The sequence below is a fragment of the Ascidia mentula genome, chromosome 1 (genome assembly GCF_947561715.1).
Source record: "Ascidia mentula chromosome 1, kaAscMent1.1, whole genome shotgun sequence".
NCBI classification, from domain to species: domain Eukaryota; kingdom Metazoa; phylum Chordata; class Ascidiacea; order Phlebobranchia; family Ascidiidae; genus Ascidia; species Ascidia mentula.
In genome coordinates, this window is record NC_138566.1 from 22,069,542 (window position 1) to 22,087,937 (window position 18,396).

The 18,396-nt window shown below is 39.4% G+C and overlaps 3 protein-coding genes across 4 annotated transcripts; 1 reads left to right on the plus strand and 2 right to left on the minus strand.

The window, feature by feature from the left end:
• Positions 1-626: 626 nt before the first annotated feature.
• LOC145895383 (uncharacterized) lies at positions 627-5,723 on the minus strand. 2 transcript variants are annotated; one of them, XM_082984197.1, is made up of 8 exons: positions 4,303-5,723; positions 4,023-4,153; positions 3,476-3,592; positions 3,076-3,161; positions 2,496-2,726; positions 1,875-2,077; positions 1,405-1,534; positions 627-1,227 (listed from the first exon to the last, which is right to left on the minus strand). In XM_082984197.1, exons 1-8 carry the CDS (start codon positions 5,679-5,681, stop codon positions 1,087-1,089), a joined length of 2,418 nt encoding a protein of 805 aa, XP_082840323.1. In that variant the 5' UTR covers positions 5,682-5,723; the 3' UTR covers positions 627-1,086. The 2 variants fall into 2 exon arrangements, with proteins under 2 accessions (XP_082840323.1, XP_082840318.1); XM_082984192.1 differs by having other exon boundaries at positions 1,405-1,526; positions 1,846-2,077.
• A 132-nt stretch (positions 5,724-5,855) lies between these two features.
• On the minus strand, positions 5,856-6,662 carry LOC145895400 (protein BUD31 homolog). Its single transcript, XM_082984209.1, has one exon. The coding sequence runs from the start codon at positions 6,618-6,620 to the stop codon at positions 6,186-6,188; it is 435 nt and encodes a 144-aa protein (XP_082840335.1). The 5' UTR covers positions 6,621-6,662; the 3' UTR covers positions 5,856-6,185.
• A 3,215-nt stretch (positions 6,663-9,877) lies between these two features.
• On the plus strand, positions 9,878-18,364 carry LOC145899086 (programmed cell death protein 4-like). Its single transcript, XM_082987801.1, has 13 exons — positions 9,878-10,173; positions 10,233-10,343; positions 10,410-10,507; positions 10,641-10,757; positions 10,909-10,950; positions 11,017-11,137; positions 11,372-11,490; positions 11,561-11,658; positions 11,782-11,893; positions 15,585-15,692; positions 16,274-16,384; positions 16,751-16,890; positions 17,633-18,364. The coding sequence occupies exons 1-13, from the start codon at positions 10,044-10,046 to the stop codon at positions 17,712-17,714; spliced, it is 1,389 nt and encodes a 462-aa protein (XP_082843927.1). The 5' UTR covers positions 9,878-10,043; the 3' UTR covers positions 17,715-18,364.
• Positions 18,365-18,396: the final 32 nt, after the last annotated feature.

Consider the following 18,396-nt stretch of genomic DNA (forward strand, 5'->3'; position numbering starts at 1 on the left):
TGTAAAAGTGCCAAAGCACCCCCAGGGCTGTTTATACCCCCTGTTGGTCATAAGATCTTTTAGGAGGCTCAACAAGTCCTCGCTCTGTGCAGTATCATCGGGGAGCAATTTTTTTAAACTTTGAACAATATGAGGTAAGTCACTACACCCATTGGGAACAAGTGGAACAGTCGCTAGATGCATTACAGCAGAGGGCCTTGAAAACAGGATTTCTCCAATTCAATACCCATATAGGTCCTACAATAGCTGTGGTTATTTGTGAAGATTGACTTGGAAAGGCTAAAATGGCTGTTCGGGTTAAGTTGACGGTAACCTGTGCAGACTTAATAATTTTACGGTGGGAAAATAGGCTTATTGATATTGAGGCAAAGAAGAAGTCAGTATTTTTTGAACAACATTTTTTCTGTGAGCGGCAAACACGTGCCAGTTGACGTTTAGGGCTAGCTAGCTTGCTCAATTGCTTCCAAATTAATTTCTCTACCTACATACAATCTTACCAATCAGCGTGAATGCACCAGTAGTAATGGAAATAAGCACCACTGTTTCCAGGTCTGCGTTACAAGTTTTAAGGCTTAAGCAAGGCCAGGTAAAGGTCTTTTGTATATTGCGGTCCGCCGCAATGGCAAAGCAAGAAACAATAATAATAATAATAGAGAAAAGGCGACGTATTAGTTTTGTAACACTTACACTGATTTGATCAGTTGTCACTCGGTTTTTGGTAGCGATAAAAATAAGATAGAATATTTGGTATGCAATAATTGGGTAGTCGGTTAAAATACGAATGAAAAAATTCCAAACGAAATCTCTTCACAAATTCTGCAGTCAAGTAGGAAGGTTAAATGGGAAATTTTTTCACTTGCGAACGAAAACAATAGGCTACGTAACAAATTCATCATATATTGGAAACAAATTCATCATATATTGGAAACAAATTCATCATATATTGGATATATCGTGGACCCCAATATTCCACGTCGAGTTGATGGTTAGTGCATTCTTAGGCGTTGATCTTACGCGTAAAAAATTCAACAAACAAAATAGTTAGAACATAGAATAACACTTGGTCACGCATGGGTGGTCAAAAGGTCACTGCAGGTCGTTGAGATTTATTGTGGTTCCAGAAAAGTGTGTGTTTGAAGTCAGATTGTGCGCAGCGTCGCCCATGGCTGTGAGAACGCCGTTGTCGTCGAAGAATGTGCTACTTGTTGGAGCACCGACGGAAGGCACCTAACCGAGAAAAAAAGGAATCAGGTTAAAATTTAGGTTTACGAGATACTGCCTCTTGCGATTAACGTTACAAAATCAATGGGAAATTTGGGAAGGAAGGCAAGTAAATATACTTTTAAAGTTTTTTGGACTTGTTTGTGCAATTAGGTATGGTAAATTACTCAATACCGGACTCACCGAATTTTTAAACCGGTCATTTCCGATGTTGATTGAATCTTGAATACTCCCCAGACTATTTGTGTCAACCACGTACTGGCGGAGGACGTCCTGTGGTTCCGTTTCTTCCGATGTTTCGGTGCCTGCATTACAAAATGTCAAAGTTACAACGGAGTTAAATCACCAAAAAATAACCCAACGTGATCGGGTCTGGAAAGTGGGCGTTACAACACGAACCGCTACAAAAGTTAATTCTAGGTAGCAAGGTTGCCTGCTATGAACACATAATGGAATATGTATATGTTATGCATGAACCGTTACAAATATCACTAAATACCCCTGTATGTAATGCAATAAACTACAGTTCTATATCAAAGTATATGTTTTAAACCATTTTTTTTCATTCCTAGCTGTTACGCATTTGGAAAACTAGACTCCACACGCTTTGTGTATTCCACGTACAAGATTTTTTTTTCACTTCCGCAAAAACTTTTAGAACGCTTTCCTCCATATCTCGTATGTCGCCATCAAGCTGTAGGAACTGCTGTGTATTTGAAGGTGTCAGGGATACCATGTCGTCTATGAATGGCGCCAGTGGAACGGAAGCGACCTGATCTTGGGATAGATATTGAGACGCGTCCATTCCTTCGGTTTCGCCGGAGAGCAATGAAGCTGACCAGCTGCTGTCCAGACCCTGTATATGATTGCAGTGTTAATGTTTGCGATGTATGGTTTGTAACGTTTTAGACGAAACAAAATTACAGAAAACATTTCGTAAGATTCAAGAGCAAATTTGATTTGCTACGACTGTATTAAAATCTGCGACGTGTTTCTATTTAAGTAGGTTTCTTGGACAACAACAAGATTTTGCGTTCAAATTTGCTGTTGAAACGATTGTTTCTTGATTATGCCTGTTAATAGCAGGGTGGCATGAGGTTTTCAGGCTTGGCAGCCCAGGCAATGCAGCCTAGCTGGATCAGCCACTTTTTCCTGACAAGTTGGAGCAAGATTTGAAATATTACTGCGTTAGCAGGGTAGCATTGATATTATCTTTGAAAATACTCGCTCCAGTTTGTTGCGCCCTTAACGTTTTCTCGACTCAGCACTTGTACCTGTATGCCGGTGTCGGGTTCTATTATGCATATAGTAGAGGGTTCGTGCGTATCGCCGTCGCCCCGTGCAATCCCTGAAGGTATTGGAACGTCTTGGGAGGTGATGACCACTTCGTTTCCCACTGAGGTTGGATCGGTGAAGTGGTCGTGGGATCGACTGAGGGACTCGTCGGCATCGCTCAGTAGGGAGTCTATCACCTCCTGACCAAGCTGTTCGTCCGAAACAGAGTTCTAAAGAAAATGAAATATCTTTTTGCTGTCTTCCTTGCTTTGTACTTTCGCCAGGGAATGGATGGTGGTTATATGTTCTTTAGTTAGCAGTTATGATTGAATTTTGATGTTTTCTTAAAAGGATCAAGGAATGTTGTGGGTTTTTCTGACAGTGGTACATTAACTTACAATTTCCATGTCCAGTTAATTCCCTTATACCAACGCAACATTTGACACAGGTCCTTGACAAAAGGTGTCAATCCGTCCATGAAAATTTAAATTTTCTTTTGACAATCAATGGCCCACAGACTTAATAAAGCAGCCAAAAATTAAACTATAAATCTGTCTATGAATAAAAACTAAAACTAACCTCAATAATAATGTTTTCATCCAAACTAGCCGATTGGGAAATAAGCACTCGATCATTTAGCTTGTCCGTGGTAGGGGCCGGTTTTCCTAAAAACATGCAAAATGCATTGATTTCACATCAGTAACATTATGAAAACAGTTAAAAAGTGTAGGTACTCCTTACTTAAGTTGACAGGAAAATATGGGTTTTATTCTGGCATTTACTGCCGGAAAACACTTCTCGATAACAAAACCACTTTACATTTGCTAAAGTTACTCAAGATGAAATTAAATCCCCATATATAACACCAGTGCCTTGGTGGAGGTCAAAAACATGTTTTCAATCAAAACACAAGATGAGCTTGGTTTACATGGCAACCAGGAAACAGAGGGCACGCCTCAAAACATGCCAGTAATTTTACCCATTATTTTTGTGGCTGACTGCTCGCGCTGGCATTTCATCCTATGCCTGCCCAGGCCATGCTTGGAAAGAAAGTTGTAACCACATCCCTCGCACATGAACAACTGCATGTCTTTGCCTGAAACCAGAGACGATATTTTAAGGAGTGGTCGAATTACCGCTGGCATGGTCATGCATGAACTGGAGACAAACAAGGCATCCGTTGCCTGCACTTAAGCTGCACTGCCAGATGCAGGCCAGTAAAATGATATGCTAGCATTGATCAGAAATTTTGCTGGAATGACCTCATATTTTTTATATTGACGGCAAAAAATTTACTGGGTCTTTATGTAATGCCTTTACTTTTTTACTTTAACTGGATTAATAGCAAAATATGAGTCATGCACTGGATTATTTTCGATGACGTTCCTCTCCTAGTAGTTTACTGCGCTAATTATCCAATTGAATGAAATTATGGTCAACTAACTCAGGGCATTATCCCTTAGACATCAGACCAATTTTAAAGTTACTGAAACAATTTCTCCAAAATTTATAAGTGCACAGCGTACTTGAAACTGCTGATCCTAACAGTTTGAGGGTCTCTGTTTCATTTATGTTGATTGAATGCATCTTAAGGTGTGATGTAAGATGATCCAACCGGTGGAACTGCTTATCACAATGGTCAAACTTACAGTTGAACCTTCAAAACATAAAAAAATATACATTATATTTTTACATTTAACAATTCTAAATTAAAAAAATTCATGTTTTTTGTGTCATCAGTGGTTTGAGATTTATGATTGGTGTTTGTCAAAATTTTGTAACTAATGTTTAAAAAGTATAAGTTACCTCTTTTCTTTATGAGTACGCTGATGCCGATTCAACCTAGACAAATTGGTGAAAGTCCATTCGCACTGGTCACACTGAAATGGCCGCTCCCCTGTGTGTTTGTATAAATGCATTTTCAGCTCACAGCGTTTGGAAAACTTTTTCTCGCACAGAGGACATTGGTGCTCGACCTTATGAGGGTCATGAGATCGCTTGTGAATTACCAAAGCAGACATTGTGTGAAACTTTTGGTTGCATATTGAACACAGCAAGGATGGCTTTTCACCGTGTTCCTTGCGCAAGTGAAGTTCGAGTTTTCGCTTTCCCGGTGCTATAAGGCCACAGTGCTGACAAATTAACTCCGGTTGTAGTTCGTTGTGTGCTTTCATGTGCACAGTTAGGTTGTAACTGTTTGAGAAAACTTTCTCGCAACCTGGGTAGTTGCATGGGAAAGGCTTTTGCTTGTAATGTGATTCAAGATGGCGGCGTAACTTGTAGGGGGTCTTGAAAGACCAGAGGCAATTTGCATATTTGCACTTGTACAGCTTCTCTTTATCGTGGACTGTGGACTTATGCTTGTTTAACTGGGTTGCCGATGGAAACACTTTGTGACAGCTCTCCTGGTTGCATTTGTATGACTTTCCAACACCGTCGGTGTGAGTACCTTTGTCGGCAGTTAGCCTCATATCGTGACTGCCAAATGGCACTATACAACCACTAGAAGTGGTTGCAGTGTTGTTATTTGCAGTGCCTGGTTTACTGCCACTTTGTCCATTTCCCACAGTGGCTGGAGCAAGGGTATATATACTATTCTCACCATCATTCTCAATGTTTTCAATCCTCATCGTCACAAAGCCGGAATTAGATTTTGTTTCTTGTGATTGTGTTTCCAGATGGTTTTGGCTGCCCTGCAGAAGCAGGCTGCTTGGTGGAAAGCAAAGACCATGTTCCTGGAAGCCATCATTAATGTTGTTGGTTTCTGGCTGGGAGGAGTCATTTGTCCCAGTGGTGACATATTCCGCTACATCTTGGTTAAAACTTGATGCTGGAATTAAAATATTAACTAGTTTGCTGGAACAATCATCTGTGTTTATGTCTTGAAAAGCAGATTCCTGGCCCAGAATACATGAGTCCATGGGCAGGGATACCCACAAGTTGTTGCTGTCATTCTGATTTACGTCCAACTCGAAACCGACATTCTCATTCAGAGCAACTTTGTTTTCTGGAGTGAATAGAACGCTTGCAGGGGCCGCTCCATTTGGACTTGACGAATTCTTGATGGCCTGCAAAACACTTTCAGGCACAATTACCACATTTACATCATCTTTGGATGCATCACTACTAACGACTTGAGCTTGGATGTTGGTTTGTGAAAGAATACTACCATTGTCAGTTGCCATTCACAAATGGCTAATTAAGTACAGGAATTTTGTTTGCAGAAAATCCTAAATCCATTCTATATTGCACTAAAAACATAGCAAACAGGTTTATTGGATAATGGTTGAAAACACCAAAAGCAAAATACACAAAAGTCAAGTATTACATTTGATCGAAGTTTTTTACCTTTAAATTAAATGCTAAAATCCTTTTTCTTAGTAACATATCTCAAAAATCTAATATTTTTAGGTGCTATGGCAACTAAAGATTGACTGCAATGCAGATTAATGCACATTTAATTGAAATAAGGACACCAAACAACAGCAATGCCAATACAAAAAACTTTGCTTTACTTCCATCCAATTGATTTCACATGATATTTTTTAAAGTATGAAATGCTTTAAATGACCACCAATACCCAAGGTGGCTGAAATGCAAATAAAACCTACTTCACATTATGTACAAAGTAAGCCTTCACAGAAATTTCCTGGTTGCACTATTAGAGAGAGCAGTCAAAACTGTCAACATCAACCTGAACAGCCACGGCAGCCACAATGTACACATTCCACAACCTTTCCTGCTTCAAGCTTTGATTTTGGTACACGGCATATGCAGTTGGTTCCAAAGTTAGTGTCACGTGCCTGGATGCACCGCAAGCAGCACAAGTTCTCATAGCCTTGTTTCTTCCATTTTGCGATTAGATTTTTGTCGGCGATATTCTCTTTAATGCAGTAGTCATAAAGTTCACGTGTGATGGCCTTGCGGCGGTAGAAGAGGTCATAGATGTAGCGAGATTTCTGGTGATGCAATTTGAAAATTGGCCAAAGTGATTCAACTTTTCGCATTCCATCGTGCGACTCGGTTTCAGCTTCACGCATCTTTTGGTCCAACTCGTCCAATGTCGGCTCAATCAACTCCCATCCCTCTGGTGGTGGTTTTCGGCTCCTCCTGACACGTGGCATGTTTACAAATCTATTTATTCAAAAATGGCTACCAACAAATGTGACTCTAAATAGAAAATAATTAGTTTAGGAATAACTGTGTAAGCTTTTTTGCATAGGAAACAGGTACAAATATATATATATAAAAAGAGAAAGTTTAGGTTGCACTCACGTGCTGCCGACGACACATAAAATATAAATCACAACAATGCTTGTCAGAATTTACAGTTTGTTTTATTTAAATAGCCTACATTCGCAATTGTAAATTAATTCAACGTAGTAGCAAACTTTCTTCACAAACAACAAGTTCCCACTGACAAAATCTCCTACACGGGTCACAGTGTAGTGTAGGCAGCTTATTTTATTCTCCTTTCTCTCCTAAGGCAAGACACAATACGCTTCATCTTCACAGTGGAAGCTCTTTTCCCACAGTTTTCGATAAAATAACCTTTACCGAACCGCACATCCAATGAGCGTAACATAAAAATAGTTAATTTAATTATATTTCTGTGTGATACTAGAATTCGTTTCAAAAATGTTGCCACAATGATAATATGGAAGTACTTTCCTTTGTATTTCGAAAGATTGTTTGCAAACAATGGATAAAATGGTTTTTCATTGCTTTCTGTGACTTATTTCCAGTCATGTTGCCTCCGATGCGCCGCCAATCGGGCAATTTTGTTTAATTTTTCTTTAGTCGGGTATCTTTATAATAGAGATCACAGGGTAAATTCGGAAAATACTACTACACTTGGTCACAAGTTTTCACCAAACTTCATTCTCATATAAGTCTTTTGAAATCTGTGAGAATTTAATAGTTTGGTCTAAACAGAATAACTACTTGTTATTTTTGGTTGTATATTTGGGTTGAAATACTACACTAAATTATAGCATTCAGGTTTCGAATTAGCGGTAAAAAAACGTATCGCAAAAACGTTACAACTTACATTTCAATAATTAAATTTTGCTTCGTACGCGATTGTACACCACGCTTAAAACCTGCTGTTTTAAACTTGTTAACCTAATATTTGTTTCGTTATACATCGCCATCGTTTCATTGACTTGCGCAATTGATGCTGGACAAAATACGAGGATTGAAAGAAAATAGTTGACATTGCCAAACGGAACAACCCAAAACGGTTTGCATGTTGCGAATTGCGAACTGTTAATTCGAACTATGGCATTAATATTCACACAGATTTCTATGTTACATAGGCTGAAATGTGGATCAAGTTTGGGGAAAATACTAAAACCCGGTCGGCTAATTTAGCACCAACTCCTGGGGTGCGTCACAATCACTACGTCATTGTGGTCCGACTGTTACATCACAAATGTGATTGCTGCGGTTTTATATTGAAAGGCTGTGTGTAGTGACACGGTTTAACTATGTAGTAAAGAAAATGAATTTTACCCAGTGCAGTATTATGATAAGCTGTTTTGTACAGCACCTGGGCCTAATTGGGCCTAAATTTTTCGACACCAATAGAAGTTAGAAAGTAAAGGAAATTTGCACAATTTACCTTCGCATTTTCGTAGATCGAGTCGGGCGAAACTAAACAAAACCATGAAAAGTAGTAGACCAAACGCAAACAGTCCAAACTTGTCTGACTTGTCACTACACACAGCCTTCCAATGTAAAACCACAGCAATCACATTTGTGATGTAACAGTCGGACCACAGTGACGTAGTGATTGTGACGCAGGCCAGGAGTTGGTGCTAAATTAGCCGACCGGGTTTTAGTATTTTCCCAAGTTTGGAGAGAAAATTGTGACCCGGCGTAATAGTATCTTCCGGTAAATTCATGGTCGTTGATTTTCCCAATATTCACACTTCGTACATTGAAAACTTTTTATGCATTTTATGACATACTATTGTGCAGATGATGGTTATTTACAAAAGTACGACATTAAAACAAATGTACCCGTGTCGGCAATATGTCGGAATATAATTGAAGTTGCTTAAATTACAGCTCCTTGTTAGACGTTTTACTTCACCAAAAATATACCACCGTTGACGCATATGTGTTGATGACTGGCTATTATGACTCGTGATTATTCAAGATATTACACCACCAGAAAAAAACAGAAAGAACACAGCTTAAAAAATGCCATATGGCGCCTTTTTCTAAATTGCGAATCACTAACGATTTGTACGCGTTTACTTTTGTTTCAAAAAAAGGGTGTTATTGATACAGTATAATCTTCATTTTGTGATACAAAGGATATTACATTACCGGTAGGAATTTTTGGGAGTAATCAAGTTTTATATTATCCAAAAACCACAAGTAAATTATAAAGTTTAGAAGTGTAATACGCTCTCAGCGTCAAATCCACTGAGGCACCATCGAATTGTGATCATGGAGAAACGCGTCTGCCGGTTGATCATGGCAGGGAGGTCATACAGTTTAGCGGCCGGCAAATCAAATTTGCTTTAAATATAGTGAATAGCAATGTAATAGTTAAAACTTGTTACGTGCAAGACAAAATATTATTGTCCTAACTCAACAGGCGTATTAAACAAGTTTAGTGGATTTCGGGTAAACACACTTTCCACTACATCGACAAAAACGCACGAGGTTTGCAAAGAAACACGTTGTTATTGCCATCACGCTCACATGCACACGAAACGTGATTGGTTAATCGGGACTCACGCCACGAGGCGACTGTTTACCTCTTTTTTCTCTCAGAAAAGTTAAAGACAACGTCACAGAAATTAAATGAACGCCACTTAAGACAAAATTATAATAATCTTTAGAAAATATTTTCTATTATATTTTATTGTTAACAGCTGGTTTATTTTAACTTAATTCTTTCTGAAGTGAAACAAATTTTATTTTAACAATGATAGAGCTACCTTTACTTGTGACGTAATACAATGTTGTTGTGTGTGCGAACTGTGGGTAATTATGTGACATTGCCGATGTTCGGTTGCTGCAGAACGGATAGCGCGCGAGGGTAATGAGACCGAATCTGTTTGTTTGACTTAATAAAATCATTAAGAGTGTTTAAAGTAACTGATAAGGATACTTGATTTTGTTGCTGTGCTCAAACATTTGGCCTACACAGTAAACAGTCAAATCGTTTTTATGTTGGTGTTGGCCGTTTGCAGTGTAAAGTATAATTTATAAATTAAGAAATTTACAAACGTTATGCAATATATTGATTAGTGTTGTTTTGAAACTGGAAGCTCTGTAATATCTTGTTCTATTTTACGTTGTGCTGTGGTCAAGTCTTACACGACATCTTAGATTTAAACTGTTTTGCATTATTTACAGCCATTTAAGCGAAAACAAGACCATCACAGCACATACCCAAATCAAAACCGGTAGTCGTCAAAGCCACTGCTGGCTTGTTAGGCCTGTCCATTATAAGCAAGTGACTTACTTTTGTAATGTTGAAAGTAAATTGAGCTATAAAGCGGAAAACTTGCCAACGCTGATCAAGAATGGATGCTGAGAACCAGACTCAAAACAACAATGCCAGCAAATCTGCATTGGATGCTGAACGTCTTAAAGCCAAAGAAAAGAAACGGACAAGGAGGGATTCTGCAAGCCGAAACAAAGAAACAGTTACTGGTAACTTTTTTTAACCTTATTGAATTTTTCCATTCGTTTAAAGAAAACTTCATTTTTAGTGAGCAGTGTGACTAATGGATCTGCTGTCATGAATGGGGCTTCAAAAAGAAGTGGAAAATTCGGAGACCGCAAATCTAGATCCTTGTATGGCCGTGGCCTGCCCAAAAAAGGTATTTTGTTATTGGAATCAAATTTGACACAGTGACTAGTGTTTGGATTGATGTTTTGTTGCTCAGGCGGTGGAGGTGGCAAAGGAACCTGGGGTAAACTTGGAGATGAATTGGAACAGGTCAGCTACTTAGATGACCACGATCCCAACTACGACTCTGAGCAGGTATATACATTTGCTCATATATGATCTCTTTTAACAAATAATGCAACTCTTTGCAAATTGTGCAAAACAATTTAAAAATGGGTTTGTTTTTGCTTGTGATTAGATGTTATTGGTCTTTTGTATTGTGTTGTAGGATGATGCAGTCACATACAAACCAGTAAAACCAGAATGGAATCGTGATGAAATTGAAAAGACTGTAATACCAATCTTAATGGAGTATTTTGAACATGGTGCTGCTGGTGAAGTTACAGTAAGTCTTTTGTGTAACATTGTCGGATCAGAACCAAAAACTACTTTTTTGTTCTTGCTAAAAAAAGCTGGATTATGAATCCCTAAAACCTGGTTATTTTGTATTACTTATACTTCTGAACTAGATTGCTAACAACACTTTTCTTTTTTAGGATGCTCTTGGTGACATTAATATTCAAGACAAAAAGGCATTGGTAAGGGCATTTTTACATGTTGAGTTAAAATAAAAGATAGCTGTGTAAAATATTGCATTCTTATAGGTTGTTATCTGTCTTGTTACTTTGGCAATGGAAAAGAAGAACGAATACCGAGAGCTGGCTTCACAACTTCTTTTGGCTTTAACACTTCCGAAGCAGCATGTTCACATGAATGGGAACTCTGGTTAGCGAAAAAATTGACCTAAGATATCCTTGATACCAGCACACACTTTCACTGTTGCAAAGCAACACTTTAGACTTGAGTAAACAACATCGGCGCAATCAAATTAATCAATACTACTGATATCAAACATTAACATGGATAACAAAAGTATTAGTCCAGCAATATATTTTTACATTGCTCTATGCAGCTTATGTTTTTACGTTGCTCTATGCACAAAAAAAACTGTTTTGTCAGGAAATCATTCTGGTCAGCTTGGCAGGGCATTTCTCAACACGGAGGACATTAGACTTGGCTTTTTGTCATTATGTGACGATTTGCCAGACCTGGTCCTTGACACCCCTGATGCGGCGCAGGTATTGCTTTCGTAAAACTTATATTCTCTTTAAACTGTGATTTGTGTTCTTAAACGCTCTTTATTCTCAGGTTCTTGCGAAATTTATTGCAAGGGCAGTATTTGACCATGTTCTAAACCAGAACATAATTGATGTGCTGAGTGATGACCCCGAGTTTGAATTGTCCATGTAAGTTGTCAACAACTGTGCCTTTAAAGCTTTTTTAGGGTTGCTTGAATGTGATATAATTGTCCACAAGTACAAAAAGCATTGTGTTTCTTCCCCTGCTAAAGGTGACATTTATTGCAACAGGCTCTGTGCCAAGGAGGCTCACTGTCTCCTTCATACTCCGCATTTCGACTGGAAACGTCAAATCTGGGGTAAAGCTGGTGGTATTCAGCCTTTGGATGTTCTCAAGAAAAAGGTACAACAACTAAACAAAACTACAAACTATTAATACTAGGTCATGTTTTTGCTATACTTTTTTCATTTTGATAAACACATTAATTTTGAGCACTATAGTGTGGCTTAGTGAACATGAGAGGAAGTAATACTTTAGTCCAATGTGTAGCTAGTATTGTTAATGCAGTGCAGACAAAGGTTGCCATATTGTGTTGCATTAAGCCGAGTGTTGTTTTTTCTCTGCTGCTGTTCATGGGCCCTTCTGAATCAATGGATGATGCAACCGTGTGTCATACACCGAAGTGTTGTATGTGCTTAAAACGTAGACAAGCTATTTTTTTTCTTTCACACCACTTGCCTAAGAATATGGTACATTGTTTGAATGACCTGGAAATTAAACAAACTTATGTGCCGAGTCAGTGGCTACTGAGGCCACAACTTCATACAAGAATATTATATTTCTTGCATACATTCAATGTTGATGTATTTATTTTTCTACAATATTGCCTTTGGGTTTAAACTGTGGACAATAGTTGGCAACCTTCTTATGAATTGTATATTGTATGACAACCTACTAATGCATTGCAGAGTATAGCTTTGGCCAATGGCAAGGTAATGTTGTGAACCCTTGCTATTGACTATGATGCTTTCATTTACAACTAAACTAACTTGCTCTTCATGCAGTTATAATTCAATGAGGCAATTAGCAAACGTATTGTAATGTATAACGCCGCAGTATGTTGCACAAACTCTGTTTAAACCAAGCTTGCCGCCACTTGGACACATTTTGTTGCAGAGCAGGCATGCCTAGACTTGCCAGGCAACCAATATTTATCTGTGTAACTAAATAAATGAATTTAAATTGCTCAATACAACACAGTCCCTTGTGGGAATTCTTTTCATTTTCCATATTTAAAGTGACTAGGATCTTTTAAAGCCAAAACTGATAACTAACAAAGGGTGTAAATAATACAAAAGTCTTTGGGTGTAATAGATCTTATAAAGGCTACTTCAAGATAATTACGTGTTGTGAAGAGTCATCAACAGTGGACTTGAGATTTAAAACAATATCTCCCAACTCTTCTAATTTAGCAATCTTGTGCTGTGACATATGAATGTTAAACGACCAATATAATTGTTATATATGTATATTGTTATGTATATCTCAAGATAGGTCCAAACCTCTATCCATATATCTCTAACCTAAACAAGATTTAAAACTGTTTGGAAATTGCAATTATTCATTGTAGAATGTTTATATTACAAAGCAAATTATCAGACACTGTTCATTTATTGAAATCCAATACCTCTTGTAATGTTGCAAGGTAAACAATACTTGAAACATGTGTCTCTGTATCTAGCCAACTTATGTGGAGTAAAGTCATGGCAAAAAATAAGAAGCATTGAATTAAATGGAAATATGTAATTACTGGTTATTTTGACTTTCATTGCGGTTAATACGAAAGTGCCGTACCGTTGCATTCCGCAACGCATGTCAAGCCAAACCTTTCTCGCCATGCAAGGCATAGCACAGTGGTTGTTTTAAGCTGAGCAAACTCAAATGACCCTAAAACCACGTGACCAGCGTCGTGAGACGAACTGGTTTGACCCTTGCGACGTGAAAGCATCGATCTTACGTTGGTCAGATCGGCGCAACGTATTTTGGCGTAATTGAATTTTGGTCTTAAAATTTCCGTATGTGCGGTCTCCTTTCTGGGTGAGGTATGCATTTATAAACATAATACGAACTGCATGTCTAAAAAATTAAAACACCCGTTTGTCTGTGCGCTGTGTTTAATTTGTTTCGTTTTATGTAATATTAGAAGCATCCTGTTAAACTACATGGTAATCGCAGTAAAGCGCTGATAGTAAACCCGTACTCGTGTGTATTGTGTGCACAGAGTTGATTCTAAAAAAACACCAAATTAGGCCATATTTACGGGCCCACCACAGAACCAGTTTGCAACAAAAATTGGTTTAGATCGCCCAATGAAAAAGCACCAAGGCAGAATGCGGCTTTTGAATGTGACTCAACCACCAGCAGTCACGTCACATTTGGTCACACACACATACACACACACACACCTACACACGGTCGATAAAATATTCATGCACTGGATGAGCTATGCGTACGTCATAATGGGGACTTCCTCTGATTTGTACCTCACTCGTCGTTTAGTGGGTCGCGCTTGCTTTTGCGGACAATCCGCCTCTGCACGTCGTGGTGTCATGTGATCCACGGGTTTTGTGTATTCCTGTCTTCGCGTACCAAGTTACTGATGTGTGCGAGCAATAGAAATTCCTCCGGAAATTTATTTCGCCCGAAGCCAAATGCATCAGATGTGAATCTATTTTGTTGCCTTTCTGATTTGTTTACCATTAGCAATGATAAGGCGTGATGTTGTTCCTGTCACAACAAGCTCCTAAATTCCTAAATCTGTTCTTTCTTCCAGTGACAAAACAGCCATGAAATATTCACTGGTTTTAAACTTCAGACGTTCTGACAAACGAAACGTCAGAAAAGGAAATTGTAATTGATGTTTCCTGTGGTCAAAATTGTTTTTCAGTTTTCGTTCCGTGAACCTCGGGCTTAGCGAGTTCGCACGTATACTCGCATACTCGCGTTGCCAAACTTTCGACCCGATTGTCCTTCACTGCATTGTTATATTTCAATGTAAGCTGTCTCGTGGGATTATAAGACGCCACGATAATAAAAACCTTTCTGGCCGCTCTAATCAAACGTCACCAACCTGCAATTTCGACCCGTATTGTAGTCGCGATCAAGAGCTTCATCACGCTAGTTGTTCGCGTTGTGATTCGTGAGTGTTGCTCGGCGCCAGACTCGATTGCAGCAAGACCGGGATTGCCGCTTGCAAGTTGCAACTGGCGGAACAGTGGGCTGTGGGCGAAACAGAGCGACGGCTCTTCGCGTGTTTGCGTTAACGCCAGCTTGAGTCAATCGCACATAAACAGGAACGCCCCCCCCGATTCCTTTCTAAAGAGCAGTGTTTTTCCACCTTTTTGTTCTGGCCCAGGGATATTTGTGACGTTCAAAGTAATATTCTCAAATTTTATAATATGCTAAAATGACATCATAATGTTTTGTTTGCCACAAAAATACTATAATGTGCTGCTATACAAATGTCGAAATTTTTCTATCAAATATCAAATGTTTCATGAAGAGTTGCCAAGGGACCCCTAACAACGCTCTGCGGACCCAGGTTGAAAATCAATGCAATATAAAATATAAAGCCTGGTTTCGGTTAGCTGGAATACAATGGAGAGCCTGGTTAAGGAAATGATTCCAGGCGTTTGCCGCGCTCAGTCCGTTGTGTTAGGTGACTTTTTTTAATTTATCAGACACCCAACTGCTGTCTAGTTTAGTTTCAACACTGCATTGTGCGCAGAACAGTATATTATGTGTCCTTCAGGATGGGGTTAAACATGATCCTATTCGAGGATGTGGCGTATCCTCAATACGTTCCAGCACCCGATACAATGCTCAGGTGGCAAACACTCTTTGCAAAACAATGGAAAATGCATGTGGTTCGTCGCACCATTTCGAATAAAAGATTTCCAAAATGTCTTGTCACGCAAAAACGCATGTTTTATGTATAGTTACAGTATACTTCCTGCCAGTTTTGAATTGGCAGAACGCATTGTGTTCAATATCGCGCTGTTACATTACATACACTGTGGGCATTGTTTTGCAGATGACAACGCTCCTCAAAGAATATCTTTCATCGGGGGATAGCGAGGAAGCGATGAGGTGCGTCACGGAACTTGATGTTCCGCACTATCACCATGAGCTCGTGTATGAGGTAGGAGCACGGTTGTTCGAACTACAAGGTTATTGGCATGGAATGTTGTGTACAATGCGTGGGCGAATAGCGTAATTAAACCGTCGTTATGGCTCACTAACGTGACTGTTTATGAGTTTGTTTCTGATTGAATATTCAAACAATGAAGAAATTTGCCAACGCAATTTAGCATATATTCTCATACAGCACAGCTGCTGTGTTACTGTTTGCGGCTCCATATGGCGCTTTATGTAAAAATTCCGAAGCGGTTTCATTTTACAATCTGTGTAACTTGATCTGAATTCCCCATTGCTTTTCGCCGAACGACCGCAACCGAGCTATGATATTTTTTATGCCTGAATATTTGTGTTAGTTTAACTGCTTGCACGAAGTGCTCAGAAATAAACATTAACGTATTCATACGTCTTTAGAAATATCCCTTTAGCACCCCAATAAACACAGTATTAAAAACAATACTAGCTGCAAGATTACGTAATTAGTTTTCTGTTACGTAACAGCTAGAATCGAACTTAATCGACCGCATGTAATTTACGTAACCCTGACCCTTGACTTGTAATGTCATGTCGACTGCATGCATGTAGGCGCTGCTGATGGCAATTGAGGTTAGCACGGAGCGAGCGGGGAACATGCTGGTTCATCTCCTCAAACGTTTCTCTGATACAACCATCGTCACAGCGGATCAACTCACACAGGTCGATTATTTGTTCATCCCGGATTTCTTGTCACGTGCCATTAAAATACTGTCACGTGCCCGTAGAGGGCGCGGCCACCACCTATCTGAATATGTGTACGTGGGTTTCAGAACAGAAACATTTGAACCGCCCACTTTTGGATGGATTGCAACTGAACCCAGCGTATTTTATCATACGAATGATGGTATAAGTTACAAACGTATAGATGTCTCGAAAACATGTCCAAGTTTATTTGTTTAATGGTCAAGTACAGCCTATAACACAATACGGGTTTAGGTTAGTTTAAGTTGGCGAATGATAGAAATTCCAGTGTGCGGTTTGTTAAGTGACATCGAGTGATCTGTATGTCCGCATTATTATCCACAGGGATTCGTGCGCATTTACAACGAGATGCCAGACGTGAATTTGGATGTTCCCAACGCGTACTTCTATTTGGAGCAAATGGTCAACAAGTGCTACGACCTGAAGGTGATCAGTATCAAACTGAAGGTGCAAGCGCCGAACAGGTAAAGAGTGTGCTGTATGTAATAGGTCCTGGGGCATATGTAACGCAATGCCAATATTGTGATATCAAATTAAAACATACTTTGTCACTGATGCTGCTCAGTGTTACCTGTATGTCAAAGACTCACTGGCTGTGACGCGATAGGGATTTGCTTTTAGTACTTGGACGTACTGGTACGATGCGAAATTATCTAACTTAGTTTCGTTGTTTTTCAATGGGGAAGTTTAGGAATATAACTCACGGTTTTATAAATCGTAATAATTGTGACTACAATAATTCAATTAAAACGTATGAAAAATGAATTTCTTGGCAGTTACATAGACTTTACTGTTTGTTTTAACGGAGAAATTGTTTCTCATGAAATACTCTTGCCGTTGAGAACCGAAGTTTGCAAGTGGCGTTGCGAGTCATTGACGTGGCTGTCTTATAAATTCATCGGTTGTCTCTGTTGTAAATGTTAAAACACACCCTTGTTTACCTGAATGGTGGGAAATTACCAACTCACAACCACTAGCGGGCTCGAGAAAAATCCAATTGTAACTTTCTTCACCTGTTGGACAGTCTTTAGTCTATTACAGTATAAAAAGGCAGTCTTTATCCCTTGGGAGTTTTTGAACCATATACCCCCAGGAATTTATTAACATGCCTTATTCAAATAGAACATAAAACAATTAAGTTAACGTTAACAATGAAGTCAAACAATGTGACTGTAGCTAACATAATGTACGCTTCACAATGAACAGGAGCCGCAAGCGGTTTGTGAGCGAGGGAGACGGCGGAAAGTTGAAGAATTACCGCAACGACAAGTACTTCGATCTGGTGTAAAGATTTCGGATAAGAGAGGTCGCCGCCGTTGCTGCTGCTGCTAATTCAGCGATGTTTTTGGTCGTTTGCGTTATGTGGGCTGGTGTCGTTTGTTTGTCCTTTCGCGTGTAGTTGCCATTACTTCCCCCCAGCTATCCACACTTGGTTTTTCGCCGCACCCACATTTTATTTTGTGTTTTACGAATTTGCGAACGGATATGTGCAAACCACCCTTGACAATATCCGCAACCACGCCCCGTAGCAATTTTTTCCGATACCGCTCCGACGCCGATGGCCACCGGTTGGCACATAGCGCTTTGCCATGGCGCAGGTAGCGGTTAGATTTTGAATGAATATAATCCTAAGAACACAAAAACCAAAAAAAAACTTAGCCCTGACCAATGTTCCGTAGCGCCCACGTGCGGGCGAGTTTTGTGTGATTTATCGTGTGAAAAGTTTCTCATTTTATAATCGGCGTTTTCCTTTATCTGCACGAACATCGTTGCTTGCGGCGGTAAAATTTGAGCGCCGTCACTTCCCCTGTGTTGGTGTCGATTACCGAGTGTATGCAGACGGCCACCTCCCCACAACGGCCGTGACTGGAGATTGTTTTTTTTTGTGGCGTTTTGATGAGTATATCCTGTGCGCCAACTATAGCACCTGTGTAGTGGCAACGCAAAATACAATGAACGTTTGAGTTTAA

What these genes read in the sequence shown, in the direction of transcription:
- LOC145895383 (XM_082984192.1), bottom strand. Translation starts at nt 5,681, where the DNA reads ATGGCAACTGACAATGGTAGTATTCTTTCACAAACCAACATCCAAGCT. An exon ending in CGTACTCATAAAGAAAAGAG is followed by an intron (nt 4,154 to 4,302) that starts GTAACTTATACT and finishes TATGTTTTGAAG; the next exon opens with GTTCAACTGTAAGTTTGACC. An exon ending in GTTAGGATCAGCAGTTTCAA is followed by an intron (nt 3,593 to 4,022) that starts GTACGCTGTGCA and finishes CTCTGGTTTCAG; the next exon opens with GCAAAGACATGCAGTTGTTC.
- LOC145895400 (XM_082984209.1), bottom strand. Translation starts at nt 6,620, where the DNA reads ATGCCACGTGTCAGGAGGAGCCGAAAACCACCACCAGAGGGATGGGAG.
- LOC145899086 (XM_082987801.1), top strand. Translation starts at nt 10,044, where the DNA reads ATGGATGCTGAGAACCAGACTCAAAACAACAATGCCAGCAAATCTGCA. An exon ending in TTCAAGACAAAAAGGCATTG is followed by an intron (nt 10,951 to 11,016) that starts GTAAGGGCATTT and finishes GCATTCTTATAG; the next exon opens with GTTGTTATCTGTCTTGTTAC. An exon ending in CAGCGGATCAACTCACACAG is followed by an intron (nt 16,385 to 16,750) that starts GTCGATTATTTG and finishes TATTATCCACAG; the next exon opens with GGATTCGTGCGCATTTACAA.